Source organism: Bidens hawaiensis, unplaced genomic scaffold (genome assembly GCF_021521415.1).
Source record: "Bidens hawaiensis isolate Kalapana, Puna unplaced genomic scaffold, B.hawaiensis_p1.1 tig00021383_1, whole genome shotgun sequence".
Taxonomy (NCBI): Eukaryota; Viridiplantae; Streptophyta; class Magnoliopsida; order Asterales; family Asteraceae; genus Bidens; species Bidens hawaiensis.
The window spans coordinates 216,582-234,491 of NW_027493322.1; the positions used below are offsets into that span (position 1 = coordinate 216,582).

A 17,910-nucleotide genomic window follows, 5' to 3' on the forward strand; every position below is an offset into this window, starting at 1 on the left:
ACAACGAAAACACATTTCATATTACATAAACTGTACTCAATAGGGATATGATTTTCTGCTTATGTCACACCCGGACTCGGGGGCCTAAACGTATGACCAATTGTTGGTATCGGTTTGGTAAATATATAATAGTTGCGTTTTTTATTAGCGAAAGTCTTTAAAATAAAATATTCTTTATCAGTTGTCGGGTTTGAAATACCCGTTTATATTACAAAGTATGTTTGAGAAAATATAATTTACATTATTCATGATTTCAAATATTTGAGCCATCAGATAGCATATAATGACTATATCTCCAATCTTCTATTCTGTCTTGTTTGTTTGGTCTAACCTTTACTGATTCCTGTAAAATGAGTTGGAAAATACGTCAGCGATATGCTGGTGAATCGTTGATTCTAAAACATTTTCTGAAATATTTTTACAACACAAACATAGTTTTCTGTACAGCTCAGCAAGGCTCCTGCTTGTCCCTGGGGAGTACCACTAACATACACACACAAGACAATAATATTTCCGGGAACAGTGCCCATTGGAAGTATGGTTTGAGACTGACGCATAGCATGCCTGCTATTTGTCAATTATGTTTGGATCCAGTCGCATGCGTAAATCGTTTTGATTCTCTGAGACAAACACCAATTTGTCTCATAAGAATATGACCGTTAAAAAGGGATAACGTACTCACGTAAAATAAAGGTTGAACGTATTCACCTTACAATATCAGTTGGCAACTAACTTGACTCCTGGTTTATTTCGGACATTCTATTGCCAATAGCTCGAAATAATATCTTATTATTATCTAGTTAATTAATTTGTTAGTATTTATATGCTTAGTTAGTATTTTGAGATTCAAGCTTAGGATTAGGCTAAATGCTCCTGTCTCTCTCACTTGACATACTCTCTTCTTTGAAAATTCACATTAAAAATTGTCATATTCGATCATTAATGAAAAATCATTATGTTTAAACAGGTTTATATAATAAAAATGTTTCAAAAAAAGTTTTGGGAAAATTATAGTAACATACTATTTTAAAAAATAGAAATAGAAAGAAAAAAAGAATTCATGATATTAAAGTAAACGTTTTGAACCAAAAAAATACGTCGTAGACTATTGTTGACTCTTAAAACGCATATGGACCACTCTCCATACTTTTCTATACGCAGCAGACTTCTATCATTAATTAGTCTGCCCATTATAGTACGTCAATACTTTGTGAACGATATTTTCTAACACATGCAGGCTATATTATATACAGTAGATCTATTAATGGATTTCAATATAATCCTTACCATCTCAGGCAAACAGAACCAGACAAGACCATGCTCACAAGAACACTCCTCTTATTTCTCACTGTTAGTTTCATACACTTAACCAATACCGTCACCCATGCTCAACCACCCGCTTTCATTAAATATTACTGCGAAAACGCTGCTAATTACACAAGAAACAGTACATACCAGATAAACCTCAGCGTCGCCCTCTCCGCCCTTCCTTCCACAAACTCAGGCTTAGGTTTCTTCAACTTCTCTAGTGGCCAAGGCAGCGATAGAGTCAACTCTGTCGCCCTTTGTCGAGGGGACGTCAATCCAGATGCATGTCGGAGTTGTCTAGATGACTCCATTGTTAACTTGCAACAATTCTGCCCCAACCAAAAGGAAGCAATAATATACTACGATAACTGTTTGCTGCAATACTCCAACCAAACTGTATTGGGACACGTAAATGCTTCCGCAATGTCTACGCTATATTTTTGGAACCTTCAAAACGCGACAGATAAGGATCAGTTTAATAGGGCTCTGAGGCTGTTGTTAAGCAAGCTGAGAGCTGAGGCTGCTGCTGGCGATTCACTAAAGAAGTTTGCGAGCGGGAACACTACGGGGCCAGATCTTCCAAGAATTTATGGGCTTATGCAGTGCACTCCAGACTTATCCGAGGAACAGTGCAGTGATTGTTTGGAATGGGCTGTAAATCAGTTTGTCATTAATGGGCATGGCGGGATGGTTGGGGGGAGAACTGTTATACCTACGTGTAACTTCAGGTACGAGATTTACAGGTTTTTCGGCGATAGTACTCTTGGCATACCGCCACCACCATCTTCGTCACCAGCACCGCCCATTTACCAGGCTTCCCAGCAGGTTCCAACATCGTCACCAGGTATTATTTATTTTTTTATATATAAAGTTAGATTCCAATTTTTATCGTCACAGTACATAGGGAAAGTTAACATACAAACTAAAATTTTATACGGCGGAAAGTTAACATACAAACTAAAATCTTGTGCTAAACGTGCGAAGTGAAGAAAATGGTGGTGGCAAATTCGTAATTATTCATAAACGACTGTGAGTCGCGTCTTTTTCTTGTTGAAGAAACATCTTCTAATTCATTGTCACACCCCAACTTAAGGCCTAGGTTTGTGACCAATAGTTGGTACATATTTTGTAAATATATCAGAGTTTAAGGCTGTAAAGCGGAAGTTATGATTAAAATATTAATATATTCTAAAATACGGGAATTTAACACACGTTAGTTTGTTACAAAAGAATTGAAGTTATAAACCATAATTTACATTATTTTAATAGCAAAAACTTCATCTGAGTCATCAGATCGTCTAATGGCTATTCTTCATCTTCAAACAACTATTCTTGATTACCTATAAAATAGTTTATAAAATACATAGCAACACATGCTAATGCAAAAACATTTATGAAAACCTTTAGTTCATACTCGAAACAATCAGCGGCCATCTATTCCGGAGTACCAATTATATCACATTAGCCCAACCCTCACAGCGCTATAGACTGGCTCAATGAGACGGGGCCTGGTACAACGCGTGATGGGGTATGCCTACCCTCTACCCACATATATAAGAATCCAAACACAGTATAACTAGCCTAATTACCAGATACTAAAGTTTTAGGGATACATTATCCCATGTAAACTTTGGTTTATGAGTAAATGACTCGATTAAAGAGTTTTATAAATATGAGCGTATTCACCTTTGTTTTGATCAGCGCTTTCACTGATTTTGTTTTAAAGTTACCTAGAACATATAGTATGAGAATAACCAAGTATAAATACTAGATCAATTATTTAGCTATAGAGCTTTAGTCTTATTTCCATATTATTTACCTTGATAATTATTTGAACCTCTAGTCAAAAACATTTATAAATAAAACACTATGTTTCTTCTTCATGAAGAAACGCATATACTAGGTTTCTTCTTTGTTAAGAAACATTACAAAATTTTTGTAATTATAAAGTAATAATATTTTACCTATACCCTTGTCTTATAAAAACTATATTTCACTTAGTATCTCATCAACGTATAGACTATACCCCCGACTATGGTCTAAGCCATACATAATAAAATAATCGGGCAGTACCCCTACCTTGTATGGCTAGCTTATATGAAATGCCTAACCTTGACGCGGGCAGCACTTCCACTTGTCGGCGGGTAATTGAGAATACAAACAAACAAAGCTTCAACCCTTGCACGTACTTCGAGAAACGAATCATCGTGATCGAGACACGAATATCGAGATAATATGAGCGAAGATTAATTTGGGGATGCACAAGGCAGAGCCCGACACCCTTATTTATAGAGTTGAAATTATGACCCATCGCGATACGCGATGAGCTAAAAAAGAGATCATCGTGTAGCGCGATGGACCGCTTAACCGCCTCTGAATATTATATTCCATCGCGTATCGTAATGGAATTTTGGTTTGGCCATCACCTATCGTGAAGCCGCCCACTAGGCCTGATTGGTCACCTAGTTGACCGACCACGTGTATCCATGTGGTGGCACGTGGTTGGACGTTGTGTCCACGATTACATCGCCTGGTCATCATGTATTGCGATGACCTAAAAGGTTAGGTGATCGCGTATCACGAAACCGCCCGTCCTGGGGCAATGTGATGTACCCATCGCGTATCGCGGTGGGTTATCCAGATCCTTCGCTATACGATGGGTCTTGAAATCCAAAATTTTCTTTTTAGTTCCTTTTATATTTGATGACCTGTCACTTCTTGGTCTTGCTTCCATTTTCCAAAAACAATAAGGCGGCTCTCAAGCAGTGATGCGAGCGTGCGAAGTGCAAAGTGCGCCCTTCACCCGCGCCCAAGCTTGTGTGTGTCGGGTGCTTCGCACCCTCCACTAGGACCACCGGTGCACTAGGCCTGATTGGTTTGGCCTAGTAGACCGACCACGTGTATCCATGTGGTGACACGTGGTTGGACGTGTGTCCACGATTACTTCGCCTGCGATGACCCAAAAGGTTAGGTGATCGCGTATCGCGACACCGCCCATCCTGGGGCAATGTGATGTACCCGTCGCGTATCGCGATGGGTTATCTCCAGATCCATCGCTATACGATGGGTCTTGAAATCCAGAATTTTCTTTTAAGTCCCTTTACTTTTGATGACTTGTCGCTTCTTGGTCTTGCTTCCAATTTCCAAAAACAATAAGGCGGCTCTCAAGCGGTGATGCGAGCATGCGAAGTGGAAAGTGCGCCCTTCACCCGCGCCCAAGCTTGTGTGCGTCGGGTGCTTCGCACCCTCCGCTAGTATCACCGGTGCATGCATGGCATATAAGAATATTACTATGTAAACTCAACTCATTATAAAGAGCTTCCAAATATTTCCTATTTTCCATGTCGGATGGAATTTATCTTATTTATTTATACTCATGTGAATGAGTTCTATTTTCTTCCTTTCCATGTGGGATGGAATCATTTTCCCCATTTCCTTAATATTGAATTCTTTTAACTTAATATAATCTATATATATCTTATTATTTCTTTACCATATTTATTATTAAAATATTTTTAGGTTCTTATATTTTTAAAGTTTACATATTTAACCCAAAATAAATATGATATTTTTTCGAGATGTTACATTCATTGTACTAAATCCATCTACGCTTCGTTAATTTGCATCCAATGTTTGCTTTTGATTCCAATTTTATATGGATCTTGTTGAACTCATGAAACGAAGCCATACTCACTAATTAACTGAATTGTATCTCTTTAATCTGAGATCAATTACCAATTAGTATCAACAACTGAATGTAAATCGAATATGAATAGATCTTTAATTCATGAACATGAAATCATCAATTCCAGTATTCGATCAAACTGATTTTGACTTTTTGTTTAACTATGACTATCATATTTTCGTAAATTTAAACCAATTTTCATGAGTTGATAATGAGATCATGAATACATACAATCAAATCATGATTTCAAATTTTATGATATTAATTTCCTTCCATTAATTAGAAACTAAAAAATATATTATTCTAGTTATAAAATAGTTATGCTATTTAGAAAACTAATTACTATACTTTAAAAAATAAGTATTCTACATATAAATATAATCTATATAAACGAAACCATAAAAATCTTACGTGTCGCGATGTGGTCGTTTTCCTTATTTTTGGAGTCACCAGATTTGCTTGGTTTTTAAATGGAGACTTCTCATGCAATTGACCCGAATTCACGGTATGGGTCTTACCAAACCCAGATTTTCCTTAAACGGGTTATAAATCTTAATAAATTAAAAATTATTCTCACCAAATTATTGATATGAAAATCCTATTTTAGGATATACTAAAAATTATTATATGATTTTTTTAAAAACATATTATTTATAATTAAAAAACAATTTTATAGTAAAAAAATAAGCGCAAACCCAGATAACTTTTGAATCGTCTTATAACATCTTAGTTATTTGTGAAACCCTTTTGTCATCAAACTCTAAGTATATTATAAATTTTCTTGCAACAAATAAAATTAACTCCAAAAAAGTATATAAATATTAAAAAATGAATAATGTAAAACAGCCCTCGTAATATAGAGGGTAAAAACTAGTTACATTATAAAAAAACTAATTAACATTGTAAAGCAATTCCTCTATTCATACACATAATTACTCTACTTATACAGCTAATTACACTTTGTAAATATATTAATTAATTTTGTTATCATGGTTATTTTATAACTAGAGTAATTATTGTTAATAGAGTAATTATTCATATGTGTGTAATTATATGTTTCAACTAAAAAATTTAAAATTACATAATTATTTTACTTAATAAACTAATTCTCTACTCCTTAAATCTAGAGACACAATGTATGGTTACATAATCACTCTAATTATGAAAACAGTTACTCTACTTATATTTGGTACTATAACATAATTACTCTACTTATATAATTTTATTATTGTACATGTAATTTATAATTACTCTACTTGTAATTTAAATTACTATATGGGAAATTGATTGATTCGTACGTTTAGTATGAGTTTTTTATTTGTATTTGATTCAACCACACAATACATGTATGACCGTTTATATACAAACTAAACAAATTTCACATGTTTTAACATATCTATGCTATACATAATGGAGGATAATGAGCAAATTAAAATGATTTTTTTAAGTAATATACAAAATTTAATATATGAGGTACAACCCACAAAGCATGTCGGAAAGCGTAATATGGTCTTTGAAGCGTATAAATATCACGTTCATTTTCAACTCAATCCAAAAAGTTACAATTTTGTCCTTTAAATTTAATCATTTTTTTTTGTAAATTTAAGCAATATTTACAACTATGGCCACTAATCTTTTATCTATATATTCTTTTTATTTTCACTTTTAATCCCACCCCCCCCTATTTTTAAACGGTCATAGCTTTTTCATACATTAATATTTTATAAAAAAAACATTGCACCATAAAGATAAGCATTTATTATCTTTAATTTAAATATGATATTGATATAGTTTTTTTAGTTAAAAAACAACATTTTACTTAGGGGTGTTTGCGGCTTAGTTTTGATGGTTTATAAATTAAACGTGAGCAAAACCGTTAGTAACGTTTTTTTCTCGTCGAAAACCGAAACCAACTCGTTGAAAATTGAAATCGGCTGGCCAAAATTTAAAGAAAAAATCAACCGTGAAATCAAACCAATGACTAGTTTGAACAATTTCACGGTTTCAATCGAATAATGAACACGCATAAATTTGTTACATGATCACCAAGGTTCGCATTTCCGTTGCATCGCGTTGGCATCCATTTAGTTTAACATGAAGATTGAAGTGTTTTTAACTACAAATAAGTTGCATGGAAAAATAAAATTGTATAAAGCGGCAAGAAGTTTAATCGCTTCATAACTGCTTCAAGTGTAAAAGTTTAACGACTAGCTTGTTAAAAGGATTACCTAATATTAAAAATATTATATTTGGACCAGGTTATTCTATAAAGGGAGACAAAAATGAGAATGGTGAGAATGATTTGTAGCTAAAAAAACCCTAAAAATAATGAAAAATTAGTAACAAAAATCATAACTCTAAATTTAATAAAAAACGAAAAATCTAAATGTTCAAAAATGTTTCCACCGTCTTCCTTGTTCTAAAAACAACATGCTCGAAAAACACAATGTTGAAGAAATATATCATTGTGTCTTTTTATTTATCATTGTATTTTTTGTTTATTTTCGTCATTTATTGTGTCTTTTTTCCTTAACATTATTTTTTTTCTTGATATTGTGTTATATTAATCAACATTGTCTTATATTTATTCGTCATTGTGTTATGTTTTGCGATCTACATGCGTCCTTTTTTATTTATTATTGTGTTGTTTGTTCATTTTCGGCATTAATTGTGTGTTTTTGTCGTTTTTTAATGGGAATGACGTGGGAAACATTTTGGTTTTTTAATTTTTTCGTTTTTTATTTATGATTTTTTATTTTTTTTTTAATTTGTTTTTTATGGGTTTTTTATGTTGTTAAGAATCTTTCTCACATTTCGCATTTTTGTCTCCTTTTGTATTTTAATTTTTCCCTGTTATATAATTAAGGTATACATTTTTCAGTAGAGACTAATAAAACCAAAGTTTAAAATTTAAATTTTGTAAATTTTATTTATTGCGAAACTCTTTATTGAAGTATATAATTATTTCAAGAGTTAATTATTTGGTTGGTTTATGTGGTTTAGTGTTTTTGCACACTTGGTCCTCAGAGTTCATTAATTACAAATATGCTTTTAGTTAAGGTTTACAAACTTATTACTCATTTATTCCTTATGTTTCTCTTTTCATACAATGGCAGTCATTTACATAGATAATCGTTAACTATATCCGTTAAGTGAATGTGAAATGTCTATTTTACCCACTACACCAACGACTGAGGGCCATGTCCAATATATTAGCTCCATCACTTAATTAAGTGATGCAGACTATGGTTAGGATTGGCCACATCTTTGGGGGAGCGCAAACCACGTTTTTTTCATTTGGTCCGGGCCACATCCCTTTGAAATGTTTATTCGTTATGTGTTGTTGATTATGTTAACTATTGATTTGTTGTGTTCACCACCTTCGCTTCCAAACCAATGTTCCAAAGTTTGTTGATTTCGTCATCATCATCACTTTTACTTCTTGACGTGATACCTCAACACTAACTTTCATGCCTCATTTTCATAGCACTATTTCAACACACAGAAAAAGGTTATTGAATCTGCTAAATTTGACATGAAACTTATTGTTTTCTACTAACTACGACTATCATGTTCTCTTAGTAAACCAGCATCTCTTTGGATTTTAATTAAGTCCATGTTACCATGTAAAATGACTTCCAACTTGAACTCTTGTTACATCCATGAACTCTTGCTACATCCTCTTGCATAGCCATTGGCCAATAATCTAGATAATCCATTGGAACTTGGAAGTGTTTGCAGGCACTTAACCAAACTTAAATTATTTCACATATTGTATAGAAGTTGAATTTTGGTTGATAAATGTTTAAATTATCAACATAAGGTATTATATTATTATGGGTTTGGATCAAATACAAATGAAATTAACGTGCTAAACGTGAGAATCAAGTAGAGTAATTATATATACAAGTAGAGTAATTATGTAATCACATTATAGAGTAATTATGTAATTACTCTATAATGTGATTACATAATTACTCTACTTGTATATATAATTACTCTACTTGATTCTCACGTTTAGCACGTTAATTTCATTTGTACGTTAACCGTCCCCATATTATTATTGTGACTATTATAAATCGCTATTACTCTATGTAGTCATTGTAGGAAAAAGTTCTAGCACGATTGCGGCAATTATAGTCATTATTTCAGTAGTCATTGCCATGTTAATAATCACTAGCATTTGTATCTTCGTACGATGGAGGAAAAGGAGGCAAACTTCAACAACTGAAACTACAGAGAGTAAGTTTTAAGTAAAAAATTCATATTAGTGAGAACTCAAATATGCGTTGTTAATATTGTTAATTAGTACATTAATGTTGTCATCTTGATATGATACGCATACCAGTTTTTGAGCCATGGTGCTTGTATAGGGATAACAACTAGTCATTGAAACACCTTTTAACTATGTTTCTCTTTATCAGCTGAAACAATGGATATTGGCCATGCCGAGTCTTTGCAGTACAACTTTAGTATAGTGAAATCTGCAACAAATAATTTTTCTGAAGATAATAAGCTAGGAAAAGGCGGATTTGGTGCGGTCTACAAGGTATACACGAATTGATATGGCTTGTTATGTGCCAAAAGAATATAATCTTAAAGTTATTAGAACATTGATATATGTTATCATATGATATTTAGGGTATGCTTGGAAATGGACAGTATATAGCGGTAAAAAGACTATCAAGGGACTCTGGGCAAGGTGATGTAGAATTTAAGAATGAGGTTTTGCTAGTTGCGAAGCTTCAACACCGTAATTTGGTTAGGTTACTCGGTTTTTGCATAGAAAGAAGGGAAAGACTTCTCATTTATGAGTACTTGCCAAATGCAAGTCTTGATCAGTTTATTTTTGGTAAGTTTCTTAAGAGCGGTCCTCTTTTCCACCCAATATATTGTGCCCCACAACAGACATTTATACAAATTTTGAAGGAACTATGGGTTTTGATAACTAGATGAAAGTATGAAACGCTTAGGATAAGGTTTACGTTTAGTAACTTCTTGAAAAAAAAAGTAATTATTTTTATATCCCATAAATTGATTTCAACTTTAAAAAATTAAAGAGCTTATTACTGATCAACATAATGACAATTTTTGGATAGCAAAATATGGTTTTTTATAGGATATTGTTAGTAATGCCTATACATGTTGATGGTTGTTGTAGATCAAAATAAGTGTACACTTCTTGATTGGGAAAAGCGATACAAGATCATCAAGGGTGTTGCAAAAGGACTTCTTTACCTTCATGAAGACTCTCGTCTAAGAATAATTCATCGTGATTTAAAAGCTAGTAATGTTTTGTTAGATGCGGAAATGAATGCTAAAATTGCAGATTTTGGCATGGCAAGGTTGTTTAAACCTGAGGAAACTCAAGGTGATACAAGTCGAATTGTTGGTACCTGGTAAGTATATAATCTTCAAAAATTTGATACTTGGAAGTTTATGAAGCTTGTTTTATTCACAAGATAGTGCAAGTGCTAATATTCTAGTTACTTTATTTTCTTATGTAGTGGTTATATGGCTCCAGAATATGCAATGCATGGCCAGTTCTCAGTAAAATCAGATGTGTTTAGTTTTGGGGTGTTGGTGTTGGAGACGATAACGGGTCAAAAGAACCAATGTTTTCAGAAAGGAGAGAGCATTGAGGACCTTCTTAGCTTTGTAAGTATCCATCATATATTTTAAAATCTAATTCGAAGAAGAGCATATACATGAAAATATATATATATATATATATATTTACGATAACATTCCATTGAAAAATTTAGTTTCACTATTGTACTTGTGTGCTAACAAACCAATCTTTTCTTTATTGGAGGCATGGAAAAATTGGCGGAATAAGACAGTGGCAGATATTATAGATCCCACGTTAAGGACAGGATCAGGTTCGTTGCATGATATCATTAGAAGTATCCACATTGGGTTATTATGTGTTCAAGAAAATGTTGCGAACAGGCCAACCATGGCCTCTGTTGTTCTTATGCTCAATAGCTTCTCTCTCACCATTCCAGTACCATCAGAGCCTGCATTCTTCATGCATGGTAAAATTGATCCTAAAATGCCACTTTTTCATCAGTATAGTTCCTCGACAAGCAGTGGTGGTATAGAAAAACCAAACATACCAAAATCATCCGAGTTTTCGTTAAATGATGTTTCAATATCTGAGATAATTCCTAGATAAGTTTTAATAATGCACTTTATTTGGTACTAGCTTGGTTTTGAAAACATATTCCATTCTACAATTAAACATTGCATGTGAAGGTAAAGGATTGTATGTGCACTTGTATCATAAATGTGAGTCTCTATTAATTCAAATAGTTCCTCATTTTCTTATTTCACTTTTGTAGTTTTTTCTCATCTTCTGTAATCTAAATGAATCGCATGCAATTATTCTACAATGGAAACATAACGCAGCAATGTAAATATTGTTTTGATTACACAACCCCTATAGATTTTAGGTTCTAAAACAATAGCTAAGGCCACTTGAGTAGTTGGCCCGAAGGTAAAGGCTTATACATATTGGTGAGAAATCCCGGGTTCAATCCTTGAGCATAGAGTTAATTTAGAGAAAATTTTGTTTAGTTTAGGAGTAGTGTAGATTGTTGTTACAAATAGCTACGTGTATGTAACAACATGACTCTTTATTAGGAGAAATGTGTCTCAATCATGAAAATCAGGCAATCCATCCATAATATAATGACCATATCTAAAGTTTCATGAGTTAAACAACTTTTTTTTTCTAAAATTAGAAAAAAAAAAAAAAAATTAGAAGTAGTGTAGGTTGTCATTTTAATATTTCATACTTGCTTAATTATATTACTAATTCATGAGCATTTCTCTAATGTGAAAATGGACAATTTTATCCGGTTCTTCCATATGAACAACATTCTTTTCACATAATATATATTGAGAAATAGTCACTATATATTGAGAATAGTCACACGATTGGGTCATGTAATATTTTATCGGTTTAAAACTTTATAACCTTCTACAAACTGATAATGAGATTTAGAGAGTATTAACACTCTTGGTGGTATATCTAGGTATGTTCAATCCCTTTCATGTTAGTGATAATAAACACAACTTCGGATTAGTTCTATTCAATATTATACGTACTAATAAATAGCACACACAACACAGGACATGTGATAATCAAATTATACATTAAATTATAACATCTCACTACATAAAACGAGTTATAAAAACTTTTAACGAAATAAGATTTTTTTTTTCATCACTTACAAACATATGTATATATCTATGCATTGACCTATGAGAGTATAACGAATCACACTCTACTTCGAACATAAACATATATGTACATCTGGTTTTCCTCATATACTTTTTAATGGGCCCTTGTTTAGTTGTTTTCAATAGTATCTGGTTTCAGGTATAACCGAACCGGTTAACAAGTAAATAACCGGAAAAGAAACCGGTTTAAAAAAAATAATTAAAAACCTAAAACCAGTTTCGGTTAACCAGTTTTGTAACCAGTCCTAACAGATTTTTGAGCCAAAATGTATAACCGGTTATAAACCGATTTTTATTGAATCGAGTAGTAACCAGTTAGGTTTTCGGTTACAAACCGATTAAGAACCGGTTAGCTTGTGCTAGGGGTGTTCAACGAATCGAATTTTGAATATTCAAATTTATTCGAATCGAATTATTCGAATTTTGAAATTTTGATGCTGGATTCGAATTCGATTAGAATTCGAAATAGATTTGACAAATTCGATTCGAATTCAAAATAGCTAATTCGAAATTCGATTCGATTCGAAAATGAAGGTCGAATCGATTCGATATTCAGTTAAAAAAATATATTTCAATTTTAAAACCACTATAAATTTGAGATTTCAACAACAAAAAATACAAGTCTATAAAATAAATAAATCATTTAAAGTTATCATATCCTAAATATTCAAAATGATAATGTCCAATTACATTAACTATTAACCAAAATGATGAACTTTTTATTTTTAATATCTATAACTTAAAAAATTTATGTAGTTTATGTTTTCATAAGTATGCATATATATAATCAAAATAAAATGTATAATTTGAATTCGATTACTAAAATTGAATCATAAATTCGTATTCGATTCGAAATTCGATTACTAAAATTGAGTTCGAACCAAATCGAATTCGAATGACTGAAAATCAAATTCGAAACGTCAAATTCAAATGCGAGTCAAATCAAATTTCGAGTTATTCAAGTCCGATTCGAATACTGAACACCCCTAGCTTCTGCGCCCCTAGGGGTGACCGGTGAATAAGTATTTACTCTTAAAAGAAACAAAGAAAGTATTGTTAAAAGAAAATAAATGGGCTGGGTTTAATCATTGGGCTACCAACCAGACTCCTCGTACACTTTCGTTCAAAACCCTTCAACGAAATCAACACTATAATAACCCGTACACATCGCCGTTAATCATCACCGGCGTACCTCCGTCGCCGCCACACTCCTCGCCGGAGAACTCTCAACCATTGCATAAATCTCTTCAGACCCATTAACATTAATCAATGGAGGATCCCATGGAACTCGACGAACAAACACCTATTAACGAACCCAAAACAAGTAAGAGAAAACAGAGCAAGATAGACGACGATGACGTGTTTGTTAAGGAGAAGAATATTAAGGGGATATTGTTGTCTGTACGGAAGCCTTCTTATGTTTTGAAGAGGGGTATTGGTATTGGACGAGAGTTACGGAGTTTGCGATCGGAGCATCGGAAAAGACTCCGGTGTATTCTCCGGCAACTGGTTAGGCGGCAGAATTGGGAGGAAGCGTGTGGTGTGTTGAGTTTGTTGTTGAAGGGGACGTATAAGGAGAGTGGTGTTCGAAGTAATCGGAATAAGTATTGGGTATGTTTAATTAAATTTAATAACTCATGTCATTTGTTCTTTAAATTCATTCCTGTTATAATTCAATTGAACTTATAAAAATTAGGGCTTTTGATGATAGTTTTTGGGCCCGAATAACCAGCGTTTAAACACACGATTAACCAATGCCAATTCGTTTTGACCCGAAAGTTGTTTCGACCCGTAACCCAAACCTGCCGACCCGAAGGGCTGGGTTACGATTTTTGCAAGCATTGCACTGGACGTGAATTTCTTCGGGCCCAGTAGATGTAACAGGCACCTGAATGAACGGAACCGGCATTTAAACATGCTTGACCAATGCCGCTCGTAACCGTTGCTAAAAACCAGAAAGTTAGAACTCATAACCGAGCTGAAAGTAGAGTATTCTAAAAACAAAAAACTTTTTTTAAACCAACACGTTTTGACTCGAAAACCATTCTGACCCAAAAGACGTTTTGACCCGAACAGATCTTAAAGCACAGATTGATGCACCCTTCTAAATCGGCCTGTTCTGACCCGTGCTCATTTTTACCCGAAACAAAATATAACCTTTTATAAACTGGCCCGTTTTAACCCGACTGTTTCACCAGGTTTATATTAGATGTTCTACAAATAAAAAACACGCTCGCTAAAATTTTACAAATGACATGTTTTATCTAAAATTTCATGATGTATATATTAAAGTTGTGCAAATGCTGCACGTATCTGTTTTAATTGGTTTTGAGTTTTTTATTGTTGTGATAGTATTTAGCAATTAACAATTTGGTTTTCTTTTGCTATTTAGGCTACATTGGAGCTTTTAGAACGTATGAAAGCTGCAAAATTGGAACATAAAACAGTCCGGAAAGTGTATGATATATGGATGAAGAAGGATGGTGATGGTAAATATAAACGGTCATTGAAGGTATTGTCTAAATAAGTTGCATTATATATGATACTTTTGTCTATTAATCATCAATTATTTATTGCAACATGATTATAACTTACATCTTGTGTGTTATATCCTAATAATTGAACGCATGATCTTTGGCAGGGTAGGTTAGATGTACAGTTAGAATTCCTCCTTTTCCATCTTTCGCGAAGTAAAACTGATGACGCCATACAGACTATAATAAGGTTAGCATTTTTGTTTTGCGAAAAAAAGTATTTCGCTGGTAACTCTTTCACTTATCTCTTTCACATGTGAACTTTAATCAAGATTATTTCCTACACTAATTAAATTTATTTAATCGTCAGTCTTAAGCAAGATAGAGACTTTTCAAAAGACCCAATAGCAAATTTGGTTGTAGGGTTAGCTTATTGTCATATATGGTACAAGGGTATATCGAAAGAGTTTTGTGTTCGTTTACATGATGATTCACATGAGTCTAGTACTTCCATTCAATCAGGGATGTCCGAGTCCCAAGGTATGATGTCAGTTCATTACTCTAATGGACAAGAAGGCGCTGATGTGGAAATTCAAAAGCCAGATTCAAATACCTCTGTTGGAAATTACAAACAAGAAGTGAAAAAAGAAAAACCGGAGTATGATGAACTTCATATGAATTTTGATGAACTCCATATGATTTCTGATGAGAGTGATCAAAATGGAAACACTGTGCGGTTCCCACATACTGGTGACAAAGTTTATGGTTCTATTTTCAATACACATGGTGAGTTTTCAATTTTTTTTATACAGGGCATTTTGGCTTATATACTTTTGATTATAGAGGTGTGCCATGTGCATAAAACCAAAATCACCAAACCCAATAAAAAACCAACAGTTTGGTTTTATGCTTTTTAAAAAATCGATTTTTTGGTTTGGTTTTGGTTTTGCAATCAACCAAAAACTGGAAAAAAGAAACGAGCCACAGCGAACCAAAAAAGCTGATTTTAAGTAATTTATAAGAGAAAACACATTAGTTTTTTTCAAATTAATGTTATTGAGCAAAACGTGCTGATTAACGAAAGTGGTACACTGCTGAAACTGTGATATTGTGTTTAAATTTGTCTTAGCAATATCATACGCGGCATGGTAATTTTTCTGGTGTTCGGTGTTTGGTTAAACTACTATATTCTCGCACCGTTTACATTAGTTCTTTTTGTATTCCTTATTTATATAGGAGTTAAGTGCCATTTTAGTACCTGTGGTTTGGTCAACTACGCAACTTTAGTACCTATTCTTTATTTTGTGCAAATGGCTACCTCAATTTCAAAAAACTTGCATTTTTAGTACTTTTTTTCTAACCCCGTTAATTTTTTCCGTTAAGTCAAGGATAATTTGATAACTTCGTTATTTTCTTTGTTTTTTTATTTTCTTTTAAACACTTATATCTTGTAAACCCAAAATCTCCTTATCAAAACATCAAAATCCAAATCCTAAATCCCCAAATATCGTAAAAATTCAAACCCTATGATGATATGAAGAAAGGGTTTAGGATTTAGGATTTGGATTTTGATGTTATGATTGTGGATTTAGGGTTTACAAGTTATAAGCATTTAAAAGAAAAGAAAAAAACAAAGAAAATAACGAATTTACCAAATTATCTTCGACTTAACGGAAAAAATAGACGGGGTTAGAAAAAAAGTACTAAAAATGCAAGTTTTTTGAAACTGAGGTAGCCATTTGCACAAAAATAAAGAATAGGTACTAAAGTTGCGTAGTTGACCAAACCACAGGTACTAAAATGGCACTTAACTCTTTATATAAACTTGCATGCATCTGGTTGATTTTGATACAGATTTAGAAGATTTGTTGATGCCTATAAGATTTCCAAAAACAAATAGTTTCGAGGATTTCATCTCTCTTCAAAACAGTATAAAAAATGACCACTATAAGGCTGCAGTTGATCATTTAAAGAATGCTCTTCATTCTACTCCACCAGCTTTTGAAGCTTTACTTCCTCTAATACAGGCAAGCTACATTATATAGTAAAAAAATATTATTTAAAAAGACTTTTCTGAATATTTGAGTTTATAATCAAAACTCAATTTTGACAGATGCTTTTGTTTGGGGATCAAGTCAAAGAAGCTATAGAAGAGGTTGAAAGTGTTGTTCTAAATTCACATGCTGCACTTCCTTTTAGGTAAAAAAAAGTTTCTTAATTAAATTTTCATATGTTTATGAAACTTTTTACCCTTTTGTAATTTTGTTAATTAAACTCTTTTATTATTGAAGGTTAAAAGCTAGCCTTCTTGAACATTTTTCCAAAGAAGATGCGAACAAATTGTGCAGCTGCTTCGAGGACACATTAAGAAAAGATCCAACTTGTAGCCACTCACTTTCAAAGCTAATAAACCTGCATCATGCGGGTATGTTATCATCTCGTTATATTGTTTGAATTATATATCTTGTCGATTCATATATACTTAAGTCTGTTTTGTATAAATTTTCAGGAGTTTACAGTAGAGAAAGTTTGGTAGAGATGATCGCTTTGCATTTAGATGCTACGTATGCAGGATGTGATATTTGGAAAGAGTTTGCTTCATGCTTCATAGAACTTTCCGGATGTGATGATGATAGAATGTCGAGTTGTGTCAACGGTGATGGTGAAAGTTGTTACATTAACTCTTCGAAGAATATCCCTGATATGTTTCAAGTTAATGTGTCAAAAAAGAATTGGAAATTACGTTGTCGATGGTGGTTGACACGTCATTTCAGTCAAACTATGCTACTATCAGAAGTTAATTCAGGTATTTTATTTATTTATTTATTTTTTTGACATTAACTTTTTCAGAGCGTTCGATATTATGAATTTATTTAACATGATATGTTATTTAGGGAACTTGGAGCTTGTAGCATACAAAGCAGCATCCGCGTGTCATCTTTATGGTCCAGAATCCACGTATGTTGTTACGGCTTGTAGATATTTAACAAAATTAAAAAGTGAAGAATTATTAATCTTGAAAGAGCACATGGAAAATGCTATTGGATTCGCACAACATAACACGCGGTGTTGGGCCAATTCGTATACATAGGCCTTTGGGTCCCATTTTTGTTGGTATTTATTAGAGGGGGTAATTCAAAATTTTGATAGAAGTTAGTCTGTATTCCTTGTTCGGTATTGCAGTTTTCGTATCGC

The 17,910-nt window shown here is 33.1% G+C and overlaps 2 protein-coding genes across 4 annotated transcripts; both read left to right on the forward strand.

The window, feature by feature from the left end:
- Nucleotides 1-1,317: 1,317 nt before the first annotated feature.
- Nucleotides 1,318-11,328, forward strand: LOC143563442 (cysteine-rich receptor-like protein kinase 10). 3 transcript variants are annotated; one of them, XM_077050978.1, is made up of 7 exons: nt 1,318-2,152; nt 9,092-9,235; nt 9,418-9,542; nt 9,635-9,845; nt 10,155-10,392; nt 10,501-10,651; nt 10,809-11,328. In XM_077050978.1, the coding sequence occupies exons 1-7, from the start codon at nt 1,318-1,320 to the stop codon at nt 11,169-11,171; spliced, it is 2,067 nt and encodes a 688-aa protein (XP_076907093.1). In that variant the 3' UTR covers nt 11,172-11,328. The 3 variants fall into 3 exon arrangements, with proteins under 3 accessions (XP_076907093.1, XP_076907094.1, XP_076907095.1); XM_077050979.1 differs by having other exon boundaries at nt 1,318-2,144; nt 9,108-9,235; XM_077050980.1 differs by having other exon boundaries at nt 1,318-2,129; nt 9,108-9,235.
- A 2,044-nt stretch (nt 11,329-13,372) lies between these two features.
- Nucleotides 13,373-17,890, forward strand: LOC143563443 (uncharacterized). The gene is made up of 9 exons (XM_077050981.1): nt 13,373-13,852; nt 14,634-14,753; nt 14,883-14,965; nt 15,086-15,501; nt 16,570-16,742; nt 16,829-16,914; nt 17,007-17,140; nt 17,225-17,521; nt 17,610-17,890. The coding sequence occupies exons 1-9, from the start codon at nt 13,511-13,513 to the stop codon at nt 17,804-17,806; spliced, it is 1,848 nt and encodes a 615-aa protein (XP_076907096.1). The 5' UTR covers nt 13,373-13,510; the 3' UTR covers nt 17,807-17,890.
- The last annotated feature ends 20 nt before the right edge of the window (nt 17,891-17,910 follow it).